The 22,403-nt window shown below is 38.1% G+C and overlaps 1 protein-coding gene across 2 annotated transcripts; it reads left to right on the plus strand.

The window, feature by feature from the left end:
• The first annotated feature begins 854 nt into the window (after positions 1–854).
• Positions 855–9,207, plus strand: taf1a (TATA box binding protein (TBP)-associated factor, RNA polymerase I, A). 2 transcript variants are annotated; one of them, XM_044329928.1, is made up of 11 exons: positions 855–1,142; positions 3,465–3,655; positions 3,742–3,905; positions 4,247–4,360; positions 4,454–4,652; positions 4,856–4,977; positions 5,121–5,279; positions 5,407–5,473; positions 5,665–5,788; positions 5,926–6,080; positions 7,337–9,207. In XM_044329928.1, exons 2-11 carry the CDS (start codon positions 3,526–3,528, stop codon positions 7,387–7,389), a joined length of 1,287 nt encoding a protein of 428 aa, XP_044185863.1. In that variant the 5' UTR covers positions 855–1,142; positions 3,465–3,525; the 3' UTR covers positions 7,390–9,207. The 2 variants fall into 2 exon arrangements, with proteins under 2 accessions (XP_044185863.1, XP_044185864.1); XM_044329929.1 differs by having other exon boundaries at positions 3,470–3,655.
• Positions 9,208–22,403: the final 13,196 nt, after the last annotated feature.

Consider the following 22,403-nt stretch of genomic DNA (forward strand, 5'->3'; position numbering starts at 1 on the left):
GTAGCTCAAATCCCCATATCCTTATTAAAATAAACAGCACAAGGACCACCCCCACCCCCCCCCCCCCCCCCCCCCCCCAAAAAAAAAAAAATTTAAAAAAATTGTGATACAGTAAACAACAATAAAAAAAATAAAAAGCAAGAGCAGTCCAAGTCCATTTATTGTAATTTTTTTAATTTAGAGTTCAAATAAAAAATACTTCCTTTAAAATATTGGAAGTCTTCTTAGCTTTGTTGTTCTTCACATCTTCGATTAAGGTGCTATACTGCTTGAGTTCAACAATAAACTGATGAAAGCAGGTTTGGAGCCAGACCATTTAGATTTATGGATGTGGAATTTACCAGGAATGATCAGCAGCTGAATTATAGGTTGATATTTCTATCCAACCCACACAACACATAACACCACATCAAATGCACCAATCTGTGCATCAGTACCCTTTTTCCTATTTATAAAGTTTGGATATCTAACCAAAATAAATTTTAATGGGCACAGTGAAAAAATGAAATATTATTTCCCTATCTGAGTTGCAAAAAAACACAGACATAGTCTATATTTAGCCTTAATCCTTCCAACACTTCTTTTACAAGGTATATTCGGTGTAAAATACTGAAAGAAACTTGCTGTATCTATTTTGAATTCAGTTTTCCCACTGTAAATCACCCATGATAGAAGACCAAAAGACCTTTGCTGCAGGAGATGTAACACAGTCCGAGTATTTTATCACTTTATTTTTAGAAAGCATCACTTACATGTGTGACATTTCTGTAATACAATAACATAAACAGAAGGTACAAATAACAGCTCACGAAGAAGAGCTCTTTGTCCCGCCTTTTCCGGCTACAGCAACCAATAACATTGTAGCGTTTTCCTCTACTTCCTTAGCTACTGTAACTGCACACTGGAAGCACGTCAGGGGAAAGTTTACTACAACATGTGGACGTTATTTGCCGACAGTACTAGGCACAGGTTTATATTCAGTTTTCAGAAATAGGGCTAGAGCAGGGATTCGACGTGTGAATAGTCACAGCACGTTGGACGTTAGCTCACCGAGGTAGGCTAGCTTTTAGTTTAGCATCAGCACGTTTGTAAAAGAATCAAAACACCCGAAGAGTTCGCGGTAAATTGTTTCCTCTTGGCAGGTAGGAACTGAGTTTGTTTCATAACGGAATGGGCTTGCCTCCTCTAACTACAAATATCCAACATAAATAGCTATAACTGTATATGTAGCTAGTAAAGTTTAATCAAAACCTAAAGCAAAACCTAAAAAGCTTTGAGTTAGCCTACACTTTTCAGTGTTTTCGTTGTTCCGCATTACTTCTAAAGGCTATTTAAAGTTTTTCAATAGTCAGCTACTCAAATGAACATTGAAATAGGTTTTTCTTGCTATAATCATTCCTCCTGTTCATACTGACCATTAGAAGATACTTTCATAATGTACTGATATTATAAGTGATGGGGGCCAAAATCCACAAGCCTCCTGTGAAAAAATGTATTTAAAAGTTTATCTGAAGCTAATATTAAGCTTCAGCCGTCCAAATGAGTAGTCAAGTAGATATCTTTCAACGTTACAGTCTTTTTAGTGCCTCTTTTTCCCTCTTTTTGTTACTATACTTCCACCGCAGCTCAACAGGGAAACACTGTCTCAGGACACACAAAGAAGGAATTGACGCTAAAGACTGTAAATGTGGCAGATATCCACTTGATATAACTAACTCAGCCTGCTGAAGCCTCTTATAAGCTTCAGATAAACTTCTAAATGCCTTTTTGCACAAAATGACTGTGTGTACTTCAGAGCAAAACAATCAATAAAAGCACCCATCCTCATCGACAACCAACCAATTACAATAACTGACTCCTTCAAGTTTCTTGGCACACACATCAGCAGTAACTTGAAATGGGACCTCAACACTAACCATCAAATGCAAAAAGCCCAACAGACACGCTACTTCCTGAGACAACTCAAAAAACACAGTGTTAGGAATTTTACACAGTCATAATCCAGAGCATCCTGTCACTGTCAATTACTGTCTGGTACGGAAATACATCTAAGCACACAATAAAGAAAATGGATGATATTATAACCAGAGCATCAAATATCATAGGTTGTAAACTCCCCACACTGGACTCTTTATATACACAACATACCATCTTACAAGCTATCAAGATCATGTATGACCCTCTCCACCCAGCTCACCATCAGTTTCAGGTACAGGTCAATGGGAGGCAGGAAAGAACGCCTTAACTGGAGCTTCTTTCCCAAAGCCGTACAGTTGATGAATACACAAAAGTTGGTCTAATTGTATAGTATGGTATGTGTAACTGTGTAGATTACTGTATGTTTCTTCTTTTGCACTTATCAATCAATCAATCAATCAATCAGACTTTATTTGCATGGCACTTTTCATACAAATACAATGTAACACAAAGTGCTTTACACAATAAAAACAACACAGTTTATACCCCCCCCCCCCCAACCCACCCACCCACCAGCACAAACAATAAATGACTATGTTATAGATAAATAACTCAATAAAAACAGGAACTGAGGAAACACTGTCATAAATCTCATGAATTTGCAATGAGGAAACACCAGAGGTGGGATAAAAACTTAAAAATTCTGAATAGCCAAATACAATGATAATATAAAATTGAAGAAAGAAAAAATAAAGAGGCGTATTCAAGTGAAGAATGCCAGAAATGTACGGTAGGGTATTAAAAGGAAAACACAGATAAAAATAAAACAGAGATGAAGTAATAATATTTAAATAAAATAGTAAAAGATAGGAGATGTATTGAAGTAAGTAAAACCAGACTTATGTCCTTTATGTTTGCACTGGTGTTGTATTTGATGTGTTGTTACAGCTATTCCATCTGTACTGAGATTAATTCCAGCAGTCTATCCATGTGGTAATAAAAGAAACTTGAACTTGGACACACTGTGGATTTTGGCCTCCATCACTTTCATTGAAAACACATTTGAAGGGGATCTTTTAATAACCAGTATGAACAGGAGGAATGATTACAGTGAGGAAAACCTCTTTCAGTGTTCATATAGACACCTGACTGTTGTTTTAAGACATACTTGAAAAATTGTGAACTTATCCTTTAACAGCACGACCCCTGGTTTGTGAGTGTGTTTGTCCATCGGTAATGACAAGCTGTGTTGCAAGTCCACCTTAAAATCATATGACAGGTAGCTCCACTCTGACTCTGTTTCTTGTCGTGAGGAACCAGTCTGGTCATAGTGTTAATTGAGACCACAAACGACACCTTTCATTATTCAGGGGATTAATATGAGCATGTTAAGAATGTCTACCAATGCAATATTATTTTTACTGTGAGAAAGAAATGTCATAAGTGTATTAGTGCTTTAACTCTGTTGAGTCTTGGTTGTCTTGTGAATCAGTTAGCTGCTGGACACAATGTTCCTTTTAATCACTTTATCTCTTTTTAATGCTCAGTGTAGGACTTCCACCTGCAGGAAGAAAAATACCTGACTTAAGTCTAACTACTGTGCTGATCATGGATGACCTGGAAAGAGAACTAATTCCTCTTGAAGAGTTGGATGATGACGACAATGATTCCTCAGACGACAACTCTACAAAAGAAGGAAAAAAGTCAAAACTCCCCTTGGTTAATCCTGTTTGTGTTGGTGAGTTGTCCTATAATAGTTAATAATGCTTATGACAGATGTGTCCATGTCATGAAATAATACCTTTTCATACCCTGCAATTTTAGAGACGCCAAAGGAAACTGGATTTCATCAGAGTGTGAGAATCTGTCTGGAGCAGATCAGAGAAGCCCTGCTGCATCACAGATGGCAAGAGGCAGCAGAATATATGGCTTGTTACCCCCAAATGTTAGAAGACACAACTAGAGGCAAACAGCAGCAGTATAAAGAGGTAGGTTTACTTTTGTTGTGTATTTTTGTGTCGTGTCCAGCCTACATGGATTTATAATACACCAAATATAAAGTGAAACAGTACTAGTCACAAAAAAGCATCAATTATTTCACATAATTCTACAGTACAGCATGAACAAAACAGTGTCTCCTCTCTCAAGTTGTTAAAGAGAATTTGCCACAAAACCCCCTGTTTCCAAAACCAAAACTTAATTATTTTATCGTCATCCAGCCAAAACAAATCTGTAGAGATCGCAGACATTTTCATAACATTTTAAGTACCTTGCACAACTTTGATTTCCACATCCTTGATATTAACACTCTTTGGATTTCTCATCCCAGATAACTTGGAGAATCGCCACTGAAATTCTCCACCACCACCCCAACTCAAAGATGGAAGACTACAACAACATCTATGAAAGAATGAAACATTCAGGAGTTAAACATTACCTCATGGTACGTTAGCTAGCAGAGCTCACAGTGCAATTTTCATGTTGATTTGCTTCACTGCTGAAGCATTGTTCACACCTGTTGCCTTTGCATCTCCAGATCTGTCTGGAACATTCATTTCACCTGCTGCTCCACGGCCAGATCCATGATGCAAAGCGGGAGCTGTCTGTCGCTGAAAGTTGGAGGCACGGCAAAGAGTCAGCAGCTCAGTATCAGAGGACTAAACTGATCCACGCCTACAGAAGTTTACTGGATTACATCATCTGGTGTGACAAAAAGCATACACACTCCAACACTGGTAAGGCAACACACATCATGACACCCCAAAAGCATCCATTATTTAGTTGTATCAGTTACACTGGTGTCCTGCAAGCTCTTGTGTGATGTCACACTGACACCTACAGGTTAGACCCAGTAAATGCTCATATGAAAAAAAGGAGCTGAAGAGCTGATGAGGTTATGTTACTGTTTTAATTATGTGATGTTTGCCACCTGTTTCAGATTATTCAGACTCTGGCAACAACCAGGACATGAACAACTACTTCAGACAGGCTTCAGTGAATTTAAAGGAGATTTTGAAAAATCCAGGCATCTGGGATCCCTTCATACTGAGTTACGTTGAGGTAAACACTCATCCCAAACTGCCTGCTTTCATTAAAAAATATATAAACAGAATAGATGTGCTGTACACTTTCAACTGTTGCTCAGTTGCAGGCCTGGTTCAAATGAAACTTGTACTTACAGCTTTTGTTTTTTTTTTTGATAGATGCTGGAATTCTATGAGGATCACGAGGAAGCTTTGAAAGTCCTGAATGACTACGCATATGACCACACTTTTCCCCCCAACCCCAACGCGCATGTCTATCTGTACCAATACTTAAAGAGGCATGATACTTCAGAGAGGAAGTTGATGAAAGTATTGAAGGTATAAAAGCGTATTAAAAAGTAAAGTGTAGTGCTAGAACTAAAACTTTGTTATTAGATTAACAGTTAAGCACACAAAATATATACAGTGACTAATGCATCTTTAAACTTACTTCCTAATGCTATAGATCCTCCATACATTAGTCCCAAGTCATGAGATGATGTTGGAGTACAGCTCTCTTCTGCTTCAGTCAGGTAATAGCAGATTTGATATTGTAACAACATTTTTTACCAGAGGACAACTTTTTTGTACAAATATATTCTCTCTTTTTAATAACTGGCATCAATTAGCTTATTAATAATTAATGTTTTTTTTAGAGTTTGTCTGTGTCTTTCTCTCCATTCCATAATATCTTTTATCAATATGTGTTTTTTTTTGTTTACAGAGAAAAAAAGTGACATCCAGAAGGCTTTGGGAGTCGTTCTGGATATGCTTGACTACGCTTGCTGGAGGACCAACTTGGATGTGTGGAGGCGTTTAAAGGACATCGTTAAGAAATTACAGTTACAGTATGTATAAATTGTTTTGATGGAAATGGTCTCTATATTGTATCACCCCTGAGCTGGTGGTTTCAGGGTGGTTAACTTTTTGCTGGCAGCTGTTTTTTTTTCTGGTGCCAATTCTGTAATTTTGTGTACTGAAACAGAGAAGACTGGAAGGAGATCGTCTCTGGAAAGATGGCTGCAAGAAAAGACTGGTGGCCTGCACTGCACTTCACAAGATTTCATGTCAGAGAAGACTCCCAGGACAACCCACAGCTAATGGAGGTGAAGGCATCACTGACAAGCATCCTTTGTCCAGGTAATTATACATAAAATTACATCTGGTGATATCGTCGTCTTCTGTCAATCCTGTGTACTACATGTAATTACAGAGGCAAAGACTTTCAAAGACGACATTGACCAAAACATTTCTCACTTCATACTTGGTATACGATGAATGCTGTGGCCACAGCTGTAGGCTGAGAGAACTGTTAATTAAGTAAATGCACAACAAAAGTTACCCTTCTTTAAGTCTTAATATCTTCTTAAAGGTGTTCTGTAGAGTTTTGTTGTAAACTGAAGTTGTGTTTACATTGAGTGTTACTCACTGAAACGCATTACAGTATGTGTCTAACAGATGCACTGAACATGTTTCCTTCTTCATAAAACATTTTGCAAAGCTGAGTTTTAAGTATTTTAAATCCTGCGTTGTTTACATCCATGTTTAAAGGCTTGTAGTCTTCTTCTTCACTGTCTTTGCTGGCGCATTGCTGCGTTTCTTCGCACATTACAGGCACCTGTACATCAGTGGTTCTCAAACTTTTTCATGTCATGGACTCCTAAACTGACATAAATTAGACCACGGACCCCCATCTGATAAGATTTTTTACCACCGAAAGTGTATGAAACCCATGACCAAAATAGTCATACATTCTGTCATTGTGTTACTCATGGATGGAATTATAGTGAAAATACTGGAACCCACTCAAGGACCCCTGGGGGTCCCCAGACCCCACTTTGAGGGCCTCTGCTGTACATCATAAATGTGCGTCCTTGTGTGCGTGCACAACAAAATGAGGACTCATAAAAAACTGCTCTATAGTGCTACCAGAGGTCAGAAACTCCACAGGGTACCTTTAAGACCCCTATGAAGTTGATAGTTTCCGGTTTAAGGAGCTCTTAAAATAACGTTCCTAAAGTTTCAAAGGTACACTGGCTGGGAATAATTGTTTTAAAGACATGATTTTGGATGATTTATTAGTTGTATTCCTAAGCAAATGATCCATCAGTGGCACATGGCTCTTCATCTTCCAAGAACTTTTAATAACTATTAATTTAATACCTTAGTTAAATCACAAATAAAACAGGAATCCAATGGTTTGTGAAAATATGGATTTGTAAATTGGAAATAGTGAGATCTATACCTGTCCTAATAGCAGCATGCAAATACAGGATTTAGTTGGCCTTTGTGGTACCATTTTAGGCCTTTAGCTAGTCTGACAACAGTGGCGCTCTTAATGGTATTTGTACATATTGTAGGTCTTTATGTAACTTTGTTATATTTCCTTTTTCCAGACCAAATGCTTAAATACTCTGCTGGAGAGGTAATCAACGGAGAGTGGACATGAGACAAGAACACAAAGAAAACATAAAACTGTGACTTCAAACAGTCTAGAACAAAGCTGAGAGGCTGACGGGAATCAGCCAAAAACTCTGGTGAAGTCGTCTTGATGAATTCAGCAGAGTCTTAAGAAAAGCAATGTTTATAAGATTTTATTGTTCTTCTCTGTGATAAAATATTCTTCACTCAAGGTCAAGGACACGCTGATATGTGTTCTCAAGGTTTTGCTTTTAAAACTTTGTTCCTTTTTATTATCAAGGCACTGGTGTCTTTGTCCACTATGTGGAGCTCTTGCTCTGTGTTTTTGTATTGAATAGCTGCTGGATATATGACCACCTTATCTTGACAGAAACTGAATGTGGCTCTGACTCGATGTTCATGCAGGTTTTGTGTTTTTTTTTGTTGTTTTTTTTTGTAAACTGTTATCGAAAGCAGAGTCTCACTATGCCCTCAGCTGACCTTTGACTGCTGCATGGACTGATTTTAAGGTCACTAGCGAGTGTACACATAACACACAGCCTGGGGGATTTTCTATCTGTCAACATTATTGTCATGACAGAACAGAAAGTCAACACAGACCTTTCAGCAATTGGATATGCTCAGGTTTAACTTAATGTGACGGATTACTGACAGGTGGTTACTCTGAGGGAGGAAACAAATTGCAGTAACCATCAATTTAAAATGAATGTAAAAGGTGCCTTCATTAGGAGATCATAACTGATTTGTGGTCAGTCTGTATATGTGCTTGTAGTAGTAATTTCTGTAAAAAAAAAAAAAAGATTTTTTGTTGTAGGAATGTTTCCAATGGCATGACAGGATCCTGGCCTTCAAACACAGTGCTTACTCTCTTGAGCCCTTTGCACCGAACCATGAAATAAAATCTTGCATCCAGCTGCATGCCAATTTAATAAGTGAAAGTGTTGGTAATGATTCAGTTTCGGCTTGCCACAATGTTGGCCATGCAGCAAGTCAGTCAGCCGTACTGTATGTGTGTGTTGCTTTGCAGTCATTACATAAACCAAAGCCCAAAGCACTTGCCCGACCACAGGAGCAGCTGCAGAAGGGATCTGGGAATACAGAACACATGTCGTTTGAAAATGCAAAACTCTGGGAGCGGCGAGGAGGATCGAGTCGGGAGCTGGTCACCGCTTTGGATTGTGTCCTGGCTGTGACCGCTTTTTTTTTCATCACCTACACAGATGCTCACAGTCAAGTTTCTTCCTCAAGGGTACCTTGACAGTTAAGATCTAGTTTTATTCCCAGAGATTCGACATGGAGACTCTCTGGTCTCAGGCCTTATTGTACATTGACTCAATTCAATGTCGCTCCACAGAAGACCCTCTTGTGTTAGATTACTGTTCCTCACTAGATTGCACCTTCAGATGAGTGACGAGAGTTAAAATTCAAATCATTCGATTCTTGTCATTTGTTCTCACCAAACCTCCACAATTCAATTGATTTATGTCAACAAGGACCTTGCTTGTTTGGGTTTTGTTTTCTCCCTGACAGTAGTAGTCAGACAATTAACCTGAAGAACTGCCCGACCCTGAGGAAGATGTTATCATCAACTGTATTGGGGACCATTGAGAGTCACAAACAACAAATAGTGTCCTGAGTGCAGCTATCAGCTCATTGTTGCCTCCTGAGGCAGCAGCAGAAGGCTAGGGCAGGCTGTCCTCATTGTCAACAAGACTTCTACTTACATTTGCAGGTTTGAGCCCTGCAGTTTCTATGTGTGCTTGGTCATGACATAGGCATGCCAAAGAATCTGTTCATAGATAAAATAATCAGAGTGGATTGGCTAATAAAGCTTTGAATTTGTGCATTGTAGTTGTCCTGTGAGTGTATGTAGGTTATAAATGAACCTAATGAACCCAACAGTAAAGTGTACAGTGCACCAGTAATGCAAATATTCAGACTAGAGCCTGACTGATACATCATTAGCATAGCTGATATTATCAGCCAATTTCAGCTATTCACAGATAATGATATCTGTGTCAACATAGGCTGATGCCTAAGAAAAAATTGCAATACAGAAATGCAGTACAGACAGAAACAGTGTTGCCTGCTCAGTACATCAAATTAAAGAGATCCATATCATAAATATTTGTTTATATTATGTATTTATGTTAAAAAAACAAAAAACGAAGATTGGCAGATGTGCCGGCAGATTTTTGAAGAGTGAGATGATAATATTAATCTTGTGTGTACTGTCTTGTGTACACACTTGTCTTCCACCGTGTAATTCCCCCTAAAACCACAAATTGTGTTGTTTTCACTTCTGTTTGTGAACAGATTAAACAAATAACTTGTTAATTAGTGAGCTTTAGAGGCTTTGGTAGACGTATTTTTGAACATGTGCAGCAGGGCAGCTGCTTCCCTGTATCTCTTGTCTTTATGCTAAGCTAAGCTAAGCCTTCCTGACTCCAGCTCCATACTGTGAGGGCCTGTTCAAGATTTTGGGAAATGTGGTTATTTACTTTCTTGCTAGGAGTTAGATGAGAAGATCAATACCACTCAGAAAGGAGAGTGGCATTGAACTTTTTATCAAACTTTAGACAAGGAAGCAAGGTGCCGCTTTCTGATTAGTCACCATTTTTAAAGGTTTTATAAGCATTAATTGTTCAGATGCACTGCAGGTCTTTTCTAAAAGTAAGTGTTCTAACTTTTTATTTCTCTAACTCTTTATTCCATCTGAAATAAAGAGCTAAAAAGGCAAAGTTTAATGCCGAGGAGGATTTTCCTCCAGAAGAGCATTTTTCTTATTAATGGTTTATTGGTAAATTATGTATGAACCATTAATAAAGCCATTAATTAATGCTTATAAATCTTTATAAAGGGTGACTTATCAGAAAGTTGTACCATAAGGGAATTTTCCAAAATGTCAAACTATTGCTTTAATGCACAGACATCAGATTTGAGGTTGATATCAATCTTGTTATCTCACTCTAGGAAAGAAAGCTAATGAGTATATTTCCAAAAATGTATTTATTTATGTATTTATTGGGACCATGTACAGTGTTAAACATAAATGTTACCATTTGATGTACTGTACCAGAGTTAACTTAAAGCTAATTTTCATCTGCAGTCCCTTAGGCAGGTCACAATTAAAACATAGCAATAACAAACAGCACAATAACAAACAGTACAAAGCAAAAAACACACAAGACACATCATATAAAATACAAAGCTACACACAATGTCAACTAGAAATTAATAATGTCACTTTGTCAAATTAAAAGCAAGATTATTTGCATTCATGAGAAGACCATGAGATGAAATTTAGAGTCAGCGGTTACAGAGATGAATAGGATTGTTGAACTATTTCTTTAACTCTCAAATATTGTTATCAGCATAGGCCTCAAAAATTAAGCATTATATAAATGACCATCATTTAGGACAAAGAAAATATGACAATGCAATTTTATTACCCCTTTTCTTTAAATAATGAGTATTGGTGATTAAATATTTGGTGTAACTTTAACTTGACTTATCCTTCTGACTAAGAACACTCCTGTTTTCTGCAACAGCCTTGGTAAACGGTGGCCGATGGAGGGAGTGTTACACATCTACAAGCTGCTGAGTACAACCACTGGTGTTACTGGCCACTGAGCAGCTCCGCTGGTTCAACCAGCTTGATCAGTGCTCATTGTGCGTGAAGCAATGATGTATGTTCATCTGTGAATGCATCCCAAGGTTGTTTTGACATACTGTACTGTAAAATCAATCAACTGAAAAAAAAAAGTTTCTCTGTGGGCTCATCTGACGACTCTAACAGGCCCTTTAAAACTCCTCTAGCTCACGGAGAAATTTACTGACGTCTTCAGTCTAACCCCACTGTGAACTGACCGGCATAATAACTGTTTGTGTAATTAATTATTGACGCAGGTTGCAGGCTGAATCTATTTGCTGCCGAGAAGAGGAAAAAAAACACACAGGAAGAGATGTTTTAATTTTATTCCTGGCGTAGAAAGGCCCTGGATGTTTCTCTGTAGTGTGAGTCTGACATTAATTGAGTTTTCCCTTCTCTTACAGTTTCACTCCCTCCTCTTCTTGCACACACACATACACACAAATACACACTGCAGTTGGTGACTCAGGGCCTCGCTTGGTTGGTCTGCAGGGCTCTGAGGATTTGTAACCTAAAATCCAGACTTGCACAGTGACAGTGTAACATCTCAGTAGCTCTGCAAGACATTTGAAGTCTGCTGTGGTTTGAGAGTAGGGGGGAGTAAGAGAGATGTGGAGGGAAAAAAGCATGATAATTCAGCCATGCAATTTGGACTTAACATACTGATGTGTTCAGTGCCAGTGCTGCTTGCTACAAGCAAGGAGATAAAACAGCAAAACATGAGGCTTTTGCCAGAGCTGCAGTGAGAATCCTCTTCAAAACATGACTGAGGATCAAACCAGAGAATAAAAGGGAAATATAAATCAAACTCATGAATGAGAATCCCACAGAAGTCTTATCATAATTACATTTGCTTTGGTGCAAAATGGACAGTGTATAATGGGTGTATTCCAAACCTATGATGGCCCTTTTGAACAGTCTGATAACAAAAGGCTTTCGACACACTCATGATACTGGCAGATGCTAAGACAAAAATCGCTTGAGGGAAGTCGAGTCTTGTGGAACTTCAGGGAGGAGGAGAAAAAAGCGGGAGAGAAAAAAAAAAAAGATTCCCAAAATATCCTCCCCGTTTCTGTCTGTGAAGTTGAAAGTGACAACTGCAATACCTTTGTTCTCAGAGTGCAGCTGCAAAAATAGCTTTCAATAATGTATTAGGAGAATAAAGACTGTGAGCTGATTTCTGGGGAGACGGGGCTCGGCTCTGGTGTGTGGCAAGACCAGGAGCTTTCTCTGCTGTGCACTGACTGTAAGAAAAGATCAGGCTGGTGAACAAAAAAAAAAAAAGATCTTCTTGACTTCTAAGATTGCTCTACTTATGCAACGTGGAATAAAATCTGGGCCTTGGAATAAACAACCAATCCCATATATTTACATCTGATCTCATATCCTCACTGTGGACTGGGCAATCACTGCAACAGGATAATTACTGAGGACTTACTCCTGAAATGTTGCTCATGCATGCAACTGCATGGACAACCAGTGTTCCCCTCCCTCCCCCCTCTAAGCAAAAGACAAGCAGTGCAGAACGCCAATGTAATGACTCTGAAATGGAAAGTGCCTTGACCGACAGAGCATTCACCTGAGGCTATGGAGATTTAATTTCGTGCGTGCCCGAGTGTGATAAGTGGCAATCTAAATGTTGTGACTTACCTTCAAGCTCTGTGAAAGCCGGCCAACTGGAGCACAAATGGGAAAGAAAAAACCCTTAAATGATTTGAAGTTTGAAGTAGGAAGCACAAGAGAGTTTCAGGCAAGCATCAATTATTAAGACAAGCAAGACAGCTGTGACGCAATCTACAGATGATACCGTTGGAAGGCTGTTTTTTTTTCTGTTTGCTTGGCAGTATCTCTGCTGGTTTGACTCAGAATAAAATATTGCATCTAGGACTGAACACTTTAACAAAGGCAAGTGGCATTCCTACTTGAATTCAAGATTCATGGTGACCTATATGAAGGCCCAAAGTGTTCAAAATTGAGCAAATAAGTGAAATTGACATTGTGAAATACATGATGATATGAATAAATACAGACAAAATATATAAATAACAGTGAAATTTGGAGATAATCAGATTCATTATCTCATTATTATGATAGGTTGTTTATCGAGCTTCTTTTCAGAATTATATAATATAATGCTGATAATTTTAGCCACACTAGCTGCATAGATCTAGGGATGGTGCTTTGGTTCAGACTGAAATATCTCAACAATTGAGCAGTTGAGCAACAATGGGATGTGATGCCATCAAATTTTGTACAAACATTCATGTTGCCTGCAGGATGCATACTACTGACTTTTGTAATCCCCTGACTTTTCCTCTGGCACCACCATGAGGTTCATATTTATGGTCTAAAGTTTAATAAAACCTATTGGATGGATTGACATGAAATTTGTTACATACATCCCTTCCCCCCTCAGGATGACTTGAATTAACCCTTACAAACTGTTCATATTCCGACCCTTCACAGTGTCCTCTCATAATTAGTCTCTATACCAAATGTCTGAACTACAAATCAATGTTTTATTCATAAATACCTCATCAGTCATCAATCAATGGGTGATTAATCCTTGATGAGGCTTTTCAGAGAGCAGAGACATTTACATTTACACTACATTATGGTCCTATGTCACCTAAAGAGTCATCATGATTTCAATTCATTTTATTGTAAGTGCAGAATGTTGGTTTGAATGTTGATTTTTGTATAAATATGGGTCAAATTTAATCTGGAGCATCCTCTCTGTACAGTGTAAAAATGTGTGTCAAAAATGCATATCACAAAAATAACAAAGTTGAAAGTTCTAATATTTCTATTCTGGGTCATGACATTTCAGGCTAAAAGAACACTGTTTAGGGTGTTTTTTATTGCTCTCAAATGTAAAAATCTCAAATTTGATCTGAACAGTATATAAGGATTAACCTTGGTGATCCTTTAACCTTTTCTCTACCATCAGGTTGTGTTTTGTGCTAATTAGCTAATGTTCGTCAGCTAATGTGTTGAAATAAATGACCATAGTAAACATTAGTTACCTGCTAAACATCCACATAACTTTGTCATTATGTACAGCATGTTAGCATGTTGATGTTAGCATTTAGCTCATGTACAGCCTCACAGAGCTGCTAGCGTAGGCTCATAGTCTTGTTATTGAATTCAAGAAGTTTTCATTTCAAAATGAGTTTCTTCCAACATCTATTTTTATTTCACAATGACTTTTATTTCATACATTTTTCATCACATTGATTTAGTCTGTCAATCAAGACAAACACGGAAGATCCAGTTGTGTGATTAGCTGTAGCTGAGCAGCCAGTGAGCCAGTTATTTCATAATAACAAGCTGGTCTTAAAAAATGTTTTGGCTTGTGTCACAATTTCATGGTTAGAGTTTGTCTGTATTTATTCATGTGATTATTTATTTCATAATGTCTGATGTGATTCTGAAGCATTTGGGACCTTTTGCTGTCTTGATTTTCAGATTATTGAATAGTCTTCCTCTTGGGGTCATCAGCAAATTCTGTTGCATGTTTTAAATCCCATCTCAAGACCTACTTTTTCTCAAATGCATTTTATTCATACTTTGTTGCCCCATTTTTTCATAATGCTTTTGACATTTCATTATTTCATTATTTTTTTGTGCCTTTTTGACACTTAATGATTCAGATTTTGTGATATATATACTGTAAATAAATAAAGTCCTTCATAGTTACTTGAATTATTATAGCCCTTTCCTGCAGGGGGCACTCCAGCTATCTGCAACATACTGCATTTGATGTAATGCATCTGTAAAGCCTCTACCAGTGTAGTTTTGAAGTTCTGGTTCTTTATCTTAGTCTCATCAAGTTTTTATTTGAAAAGTGTTGTAGCGTCTGGATGTGTGAAAAGAACATCTGGAGGATAAAATTTGCTTTTATACAACATGTGGGTGTCTTTTGTGTGGATTCACATGATGTAATCTTTTAATTTATGCCCCCTTGACTGTGAGTGTTATGATTATACTGAGGAGGATAATGACTGTAGTTTTCAGTAGACATGTAATCTTAGATTTTCACTTCCTTTTCTTTTTCCCCTTTTCCAAATATAAAGAAAACATAATGGATATTTATAGTACTTGAGAGATCTGGCTCTATGATATCATCAAGGTGATATCATCCACCAACACAAACACACACACACACACACGCACACACGCATTTATCAAACCTGCAGTGTGCAAATGAGGGATGTTTCAGACGTGGTTAGATCCTCTGAAATTCTGCAGGTACAATACCAGGTAGGTTGAACAGTTCTTTGAAATGGTTTTCCTGAAACCAGCCTGTTAACTACAAACGCCACAGACACACGTAAGCAGTATATGTGCCCACTGACTCATGTTGTCCCTACTTATCTGTAATTCTGTGTAAGCACAGTGAGTAATGAGCAAAGAGCTCGACCTGACCCAAAGAAGCCTTGTTTGTCAGAGTACCGGGTCTGTACGGTGGGGGACTGTGTGGTTGGAAAATACAACAAAGGCTGCTGCATTTTGAATGAATGTGGGAGCCTGAGAGTTCAGCTCGTCTGTGTGTCTGTCTGTGTGTCTGTCTGTCTCTCCATTTCCGCCTTTAGTCACTGTGTGTCTGGATGGTTGTTAGTGGAAATAATGTGGTTGAACTTTTTTATATTATGTAACTTTGACATCAGTTAAAATTTGTCATTCTGTTATTTAATGCCTAAAGGGTTACAGGTTATCAAATGCATTAGTGAAAGAGCTTTTAACCCTTTAGGAGCAAACTGTAGAATTACATGGATTAAAGCTGATTAGGTCCCCAGGTACATGGACCAATAAGCATTTTCATAAACACACATTTGCTTTCTTGCTAATACCATGATCGATACCACTGTCTGAATGTAACAAAAAATGTCGACCAGCACCTCTAAAGCTCACTATCTAACACCTTATGTCATTTTTGTAAAACCACATTTTTATACTTCAGTTTTTGTGTGGTTTAAACAAACAACCATGTTAATTCAGACAGAACCAAGCTAACCTGTCTTTATGAGAAACTAAGCTAATAAGAATGGAAATGAAACTGATTTTCTCATCTCTCTTGGCAAGGAAGTGAATAAGCATATTCACCAAAATGTCTTCCTTTAAGAAGTTCAGAGTTTAGACAGACAACTCCACAATTAGTTTTACTATATCTGCCAGCATTGTTCTTCTGTTAACGAGTTGCTAAACTTGTTTTCTCCTCCTTCTTATTATTAAAGGTTCAATCAGTAATTGAGTTGCAAATTGGGAGTTCTTTCAGGCATCCCTGGTTCTGGAAGTAAAAGTCTTGTTCATTTTCTGCATTGACAACGTTACGTGACTGACAGTAGGAGCACTTCTAGATGGACAGGAAACTCTCCCAGGTGAATCATTAGTGTTAAACGATTAATAACTATATTAGAAAATATATGTTTCTTTGATAAAAGATCTGGTACATAAAAACTGAAGGGCCAGAGCAAGAGATTTCTCTTTTTTAGGAAACTTAAAACACAATCTGCAGCTTCAATCAACTCACTTTGGGATTCTGGGTCAGTTTTGGTTGAATTCAGAAAACATGGCATCACTGACAGCTGTTTTGAAACTGTGATATTTGTGTTCATATTTGAACACAAACACTTGTTTTTTTTAAATTAAAAAAAAATATGATTTCATGAGATTGTCCTCCCAAGAAAAACAACACAACAGGTCATGATGTCAGTTGTTTGGCTGTTTGGGGCGAATAAACACAAACAGTCCAGCAGTCAAATATGCACGAATGACGCAAGGCAAAAAGTTGTGCTCTGTCTGAACACACCCGTAGTCTGTTTCTTGGGATGTTCCCACTTCTCCACCCTATAAACTTGTCTGTGGCACTCAAGTCCAAGCTTGTCGGTTACCTCTGAAGACATAAATCTTTAAAAGACAGTCACAAATATACAGATGAACTTACTCTATAATGGAATAGTAATCCCTTTAAAATGTTGGGCGCTGTACTTTTTAGCAAACATTTCTTAAACAGAAGTAAATAGTGACTTTGTGGGGGAGTATTTTCAGCCGCAGATAAATGCACATTTGTTGTGCTGGGGAGTATTTACCTCCTCCGAGTGGAGAATGTGGGATTGACTCAAAATAAACTACAGTGCCCTTGTTCATTGTAATGAAGGGACATGTAAAACAGTGCAACAGTGTGGCTCACTGATGTGTTTTTATACAACAATGGAGCTCTATGACACAGAGGAATGAGTTACACCAGGCTTTGACTAGAGAGACAATACTTGTTAGTAAGACCAATTCATTGTTGGGTTTGCTCTTTCTTTGGTCAAGGTATTTGTTGACAATTAGAAAAATACAGAATATCGTCAGCCTTGTCCTTTGATGAGTCTATATATTTATATACTTGATAAAAAGTGCAAATAATATAGAAGCCAAACAGTCAGCTAATCAATTCAAGCTTTGTAACCTCCACTGAATCTGTCTGCTAGTAGATTTTCATTGCCTGACCTCACTCAAAACTGTGTGCTTTTTCTTTTGTATTCAAAAAGCTGTGATGGTGTACTACAGGCTGACATTTCGCTGCTGGCCTTCTTCTTTGCTGGCCTTTAAATTTGCTGTTTGTGTGTCTTTGTCCTGTGTTTAACTGTGTGTTAGGTCAGATTAACAAGTGGTAAGGCCGGTGGCAGGCTGAATGACAGCATTAACCGGAGGACAATGGGAGCGTGGGACTAAGCCCTTTCACAACCTGTCTGACAGCTTGTAGCGTTGATGTCATCCTCTGACTCAGGCTGTTACCACTGCCGCTGTCACCCTGGACGCTTGGATGCATGACATCACCAAATGACACATATCACTCTCCACTACTGCCCCTGTGCTTTCATTTATCTCCTTTTGTCTCTCTATCTCTGTCTCCAGTCAATTTGCATACTCATCAGCTTTCCTGCATTGTAGGCTTCCACTTTGTCAGTCTGTGGAAAAGGAGGAGCAGAGCATGAAAGGACATCATTAGTTTTCCAAGGAGACTCGGATAAAGAGAGAAAATATGATAACAAAGATTGTTGGGTCATGTGATGTGCTCTCGGGAGGATTTTTTAATGGGGAACAAGATTGTTTTTTAGTAGTTAGTGATGTAGGCTGCAGATAGCAGAATAACAAAAATATGGTAAATATCACTATTCTTCTAGTAAGAAGAATATTAAATCAGCAGCAGCATGTAACTCAGAATTATTAAATATTTTTCTTATGTGTGCTGTTGCCATGATTAACACATACAGTTTACAACACAGACCGTTGCCGTTGATCCTTTCTATCATGAGAATGAGTAACTGTTTAAGGTTTCTCATTGTTCCCAGTCCTACACTATGTAAATGTGATAATGACAAAATAACCTTGACTCTACTCACTAACTTTTCTCCAGAGCTTTAAATTCATAATGAAAAAAAAATGCAAGGCTTTCTGTTATAATTAGGACAAATGCCAGTGATAATACAACATGAATGCATTTTTACAAGGCTGTGTTAGTAGAAATACTTTAAAAATGGAATATTACAAGTAAATCCTTTAATGCCACCAAGTGTCAGGTCTGTGTTTTAAAATAATGTGAAATGATAGTGATTCTACAACATGGCTGTAATTTTACAACGTTGTGTTAATGACAACAGAGCAAACACCATTTGCTAATGAAGATCGAGTGATGTGTTTGAAAGCCCCGCAGACAAGCTAGTAAGTAGACTTTGAGTCAAGATTATACTATTACTAAACTACTATCTTTTAAGGTCAAGAATGAACTTTCATGTTTAATAAGGGCTGGGCCAATTTCATAATAAAGATATATTAATTAAAGGGGTAATTTAACAATTCATCTTCATAAAGTTTAGGAAACTGCTAGAGACAGATATAAAAAAGTAATAACAAAATCAATTCAGCTGAGGCCAAGATATCCTACATTTGTCTGTGGGTTAAAGGGGACATATCATGCTTTCGTCATTTATATACTGTTATAATGTTGGATGTCATTGTTAAACATGGCCAAAGTTCCAAAATTTGAGCTGAACATATGTAAAAATGCTCCCTGAAAGTCAAAATCCAAGGCTTCAGCCTTCTCTGAACGCTTTGTTTGCGATGTTACCTCTACTTCCTCTTCATGATGACATCACATTGTTTGTGCATGCCCACAAATGGCCGTCTGTTCCTTAGCCTTCGTTGCTAAGGTTGTTCCATGTGTTGTTCATGTTGTTCACTCACACATTGTGGTTTGGATTTGGGCTCACGGATGTACAGTACCAGTCAAAAGTTTGAACACACTTTCCTGTTCCCTTGAATGAGAAAATGTGTCCAAACTTTTGACTGGTCCTGTATTTGAGAAGTTGACATTTTGAGTAAAGAACCAGAAAAAGAAGTGAAATCCTACTACTACTGTTTGTTGGCATAGCCTCCCAGGACCTAACCAATCAGAGCAGAGTTGGCTCATCGGAAGAGACAGGAGCTAAAACGGCCTGTTTCGGATAGAGGCTGAACTGAGGGGCTACATAAAGGGCCAGTATAAGATAAATAAGGAATTTTTAAAAGTGTAAATCATGCCAATAGAGACATTCCAACAGAGCCCCAACACAGAAATATAGACCATGGAAATGTATTTGATACGTCCCCTTTAAGGGAAAAAAAATGGATAAATTTTAAAAAATGGACACTACACTTCCCATAATGCAACTTTTGGAGTTTCAATTCATCTTTTCAATAGCTCTTTCCAATCTGATGAATGCCCATGTCTCTTTTTGATCCTCTCTGCCTGGTAAATGTCCACATCTTTCAAACACAGACTTTCCATTTCATTAAAAATTTGTGGTCTTCAAACCCAAGGGTTACTATTTAATACTTTGGAAAGCCTCCAGATCCACTATGTACACTATATAAAGTATGACTGTTTTCACATGCTGACATGTGAACTGATGTTGATATGTAAATTTGATGGTTTTCAGTTTAAAGCTACCATGTAGGCAAACCTACACTTTCTACTCCAAACACTGAATGGAAATAACACTCACAATTTACCAACCTGTGTTGCTTCATACCAAAACAAACCAAAGGGACAAGAGACGTAAAAGGTTTGATGTTGGTGATTGAAGTGCTCACTTACACTTTTCAAGTTGTATTTTGCTCTTACATTGCGTTAGTTTGTCACTTTCGTCATGTCTTGCTCATCACTTCCTTTTTCCATCACATCATACTTACTCAACACCAGAATTTAATTCAGCCAAGTAAGGAAAACCTACTTTGTACCATCACTGTCAACGACATTTAGATTCACAGGTTTACTCCATCTTCACACAATCTTATTCACACTTGTCATACTGGTCCAGCACATTTAGCAATAGTAACTGATATCAGCCTGATGGTATCATTATGTACTATTTCAGTCAGTGTTTGATAAAAGGGGAAATTCTACTACACGCAGATTTTCATATTCAGCAGGAGAATGTACCATCAAACATATATAGTTTGCTTCCCCATCCAGACAACAGAGCTTTGGGATACAATGCTAAATGTATTGTCTGTCATACATTCACATCTTGGTATGACTTTTAAAGGGGACATATCAAGCTTTTTGTGATTTCCTGTTATTTTTATACTGTTATGACATTTGCATTTTAATGGCATCAGATTGTTTGTGCATGTCCACAAACAGCCGTCCAATCTGTGGCTTTTGTTGCTAAGGTTGTTCCATGGCTGGTTGCTGTTCTGATTCTGGCCTCATCATGTACGAATGTATTTGAGAAGTTTCCATGCCGAGGGGCAGCTTCTGGAAACTAACCAATCAGAACAGGGTGGGCTGATTGGGAGGGGGCCCTTAAAGAGACAGGAGCTAAAACGGCCTGTTTCAGACAAAGGCTGAACTGAGGGGCTGTGTAAAGGGCCCGTATAAGATAAATAAGGATTTTGAACTGTAAATCATGCAAAGATATTCCAGTAGAGCTCCAGAATATAAATATAGACCTGGAAATGTGCATGATATGTCCCCTTTAAGCTTTTGGAAACTTTCTTAACCTGTTATGACTGAAAATACAGCTCTGGCCTAGTTCAAATTGACACACCTTGCAGTTGTAAAAGGTTGTAAAATCTCAAAATACTTTTTCTATATATTAACAGTGCTTAGGACAAAAGGTCAGACAGTACAAAGCCTTCAAGTGTCTATTTACTATTCACAGAGAAACACAGCACATCTGCATATGTCTGGTAAGTTTCTTCTTGCAAAATCCTCCTCTGTCACACAGGAAGTGAAGTGTTTTACATTTCTGACAGCTGTAACAGCTTGTGTAAAATAATATTAGGAAATTGGGGAGTTAGTATGAGCAGTATTAGCAACTGTGGAGAGAGCATTAAATACAGACACTCACTCTTATACAGCAAAGAAAGAACATTTCACTGAAACAATTAATGGTGGACTAGTGTTTCAGCATTCACTATTCTATATGTTACCCCCTCATTAATTTACAATAATAGTATTGCAGTGATAGTGTAAAGCCATCATTCCTACTGCATAGAGACAGCTGCCAGCAGAAGCTAAACCTCAGTCCCCTCTGGGACAGCCATGCTGAGCTAAAACTCCCACACAGCCATGCAGCAGGTGACCCCCTGTCCTAGAAACAGTTGCTATTTAGACGTGATTAACAACGGATGCGGAGGGAGTCATTGTTATTTATATTATGTTATCCCTGTGTTTGTGTCAGAGGTTGCGGGCAGTGGGTATTTCTGATAAGTTGCTCCACTCGAAGGTCACGGCTGTGAGGTTTGGTTTATAACCTCTACGAAGATGCAAATGTGTAATAAACAGGCCCTCACTGTGGGCGATGGGTATAAATATCAGGGGACATCATCTAATACCCTCAGTCGTGGACATCCATCCATGTGTATGATAAGCTTCCATTCTGGGATAAGGTCAGAATTAAATTGGGCTCCCACTGCAGGCAGAATGACAATATTTGCTATTCTAGAGATCATTATCTCACATTTCATCAAAGCATGAGGTAAACCAAAATTGCAAGTGCACACACAGCCACTGCACATATCAAGCACGACAGTATATCAAGATTAGTGACGCTTCTTCACTGACTTTATGCACTATAAGTGTGAGCGTATACATGAGCAAGTGAGAGCGAATGTTTAAATTTTTTGATTGCAAACTAAACAATATTTGGTAGTTGCTAAGTGACCATGAGGATGATTCACCCCTCCTCAGGCTCAGGGACATGCCAACTGTGAATGAATAATACTGAGCAGACTAGCCCAACTCAGAGAACACAAGGTTGTTATGAGTTCAGTGATGGAGCTGTTATGGTTAGGTGTAAACCATACCTCTCTTGGTAATCTGTCACAGCCGCTGGCCTGCTTGCACAGACAAC

The sequence above is a fragment of the Thunnus albacares genome, chromosome 16 (genome assembly GCF_914725855.1).
Source record: "Thunnus albacares chromosome 16, fThuAlb1.1, whole genome shotgun sequence".
NCBI classification, from domain to species: domain Eukaryota; kingdom Metazoa; phylum Chordata; class Actinopteri; order Scombriformes; family Scombridae; genus Thunnus; species Thunnus albacares.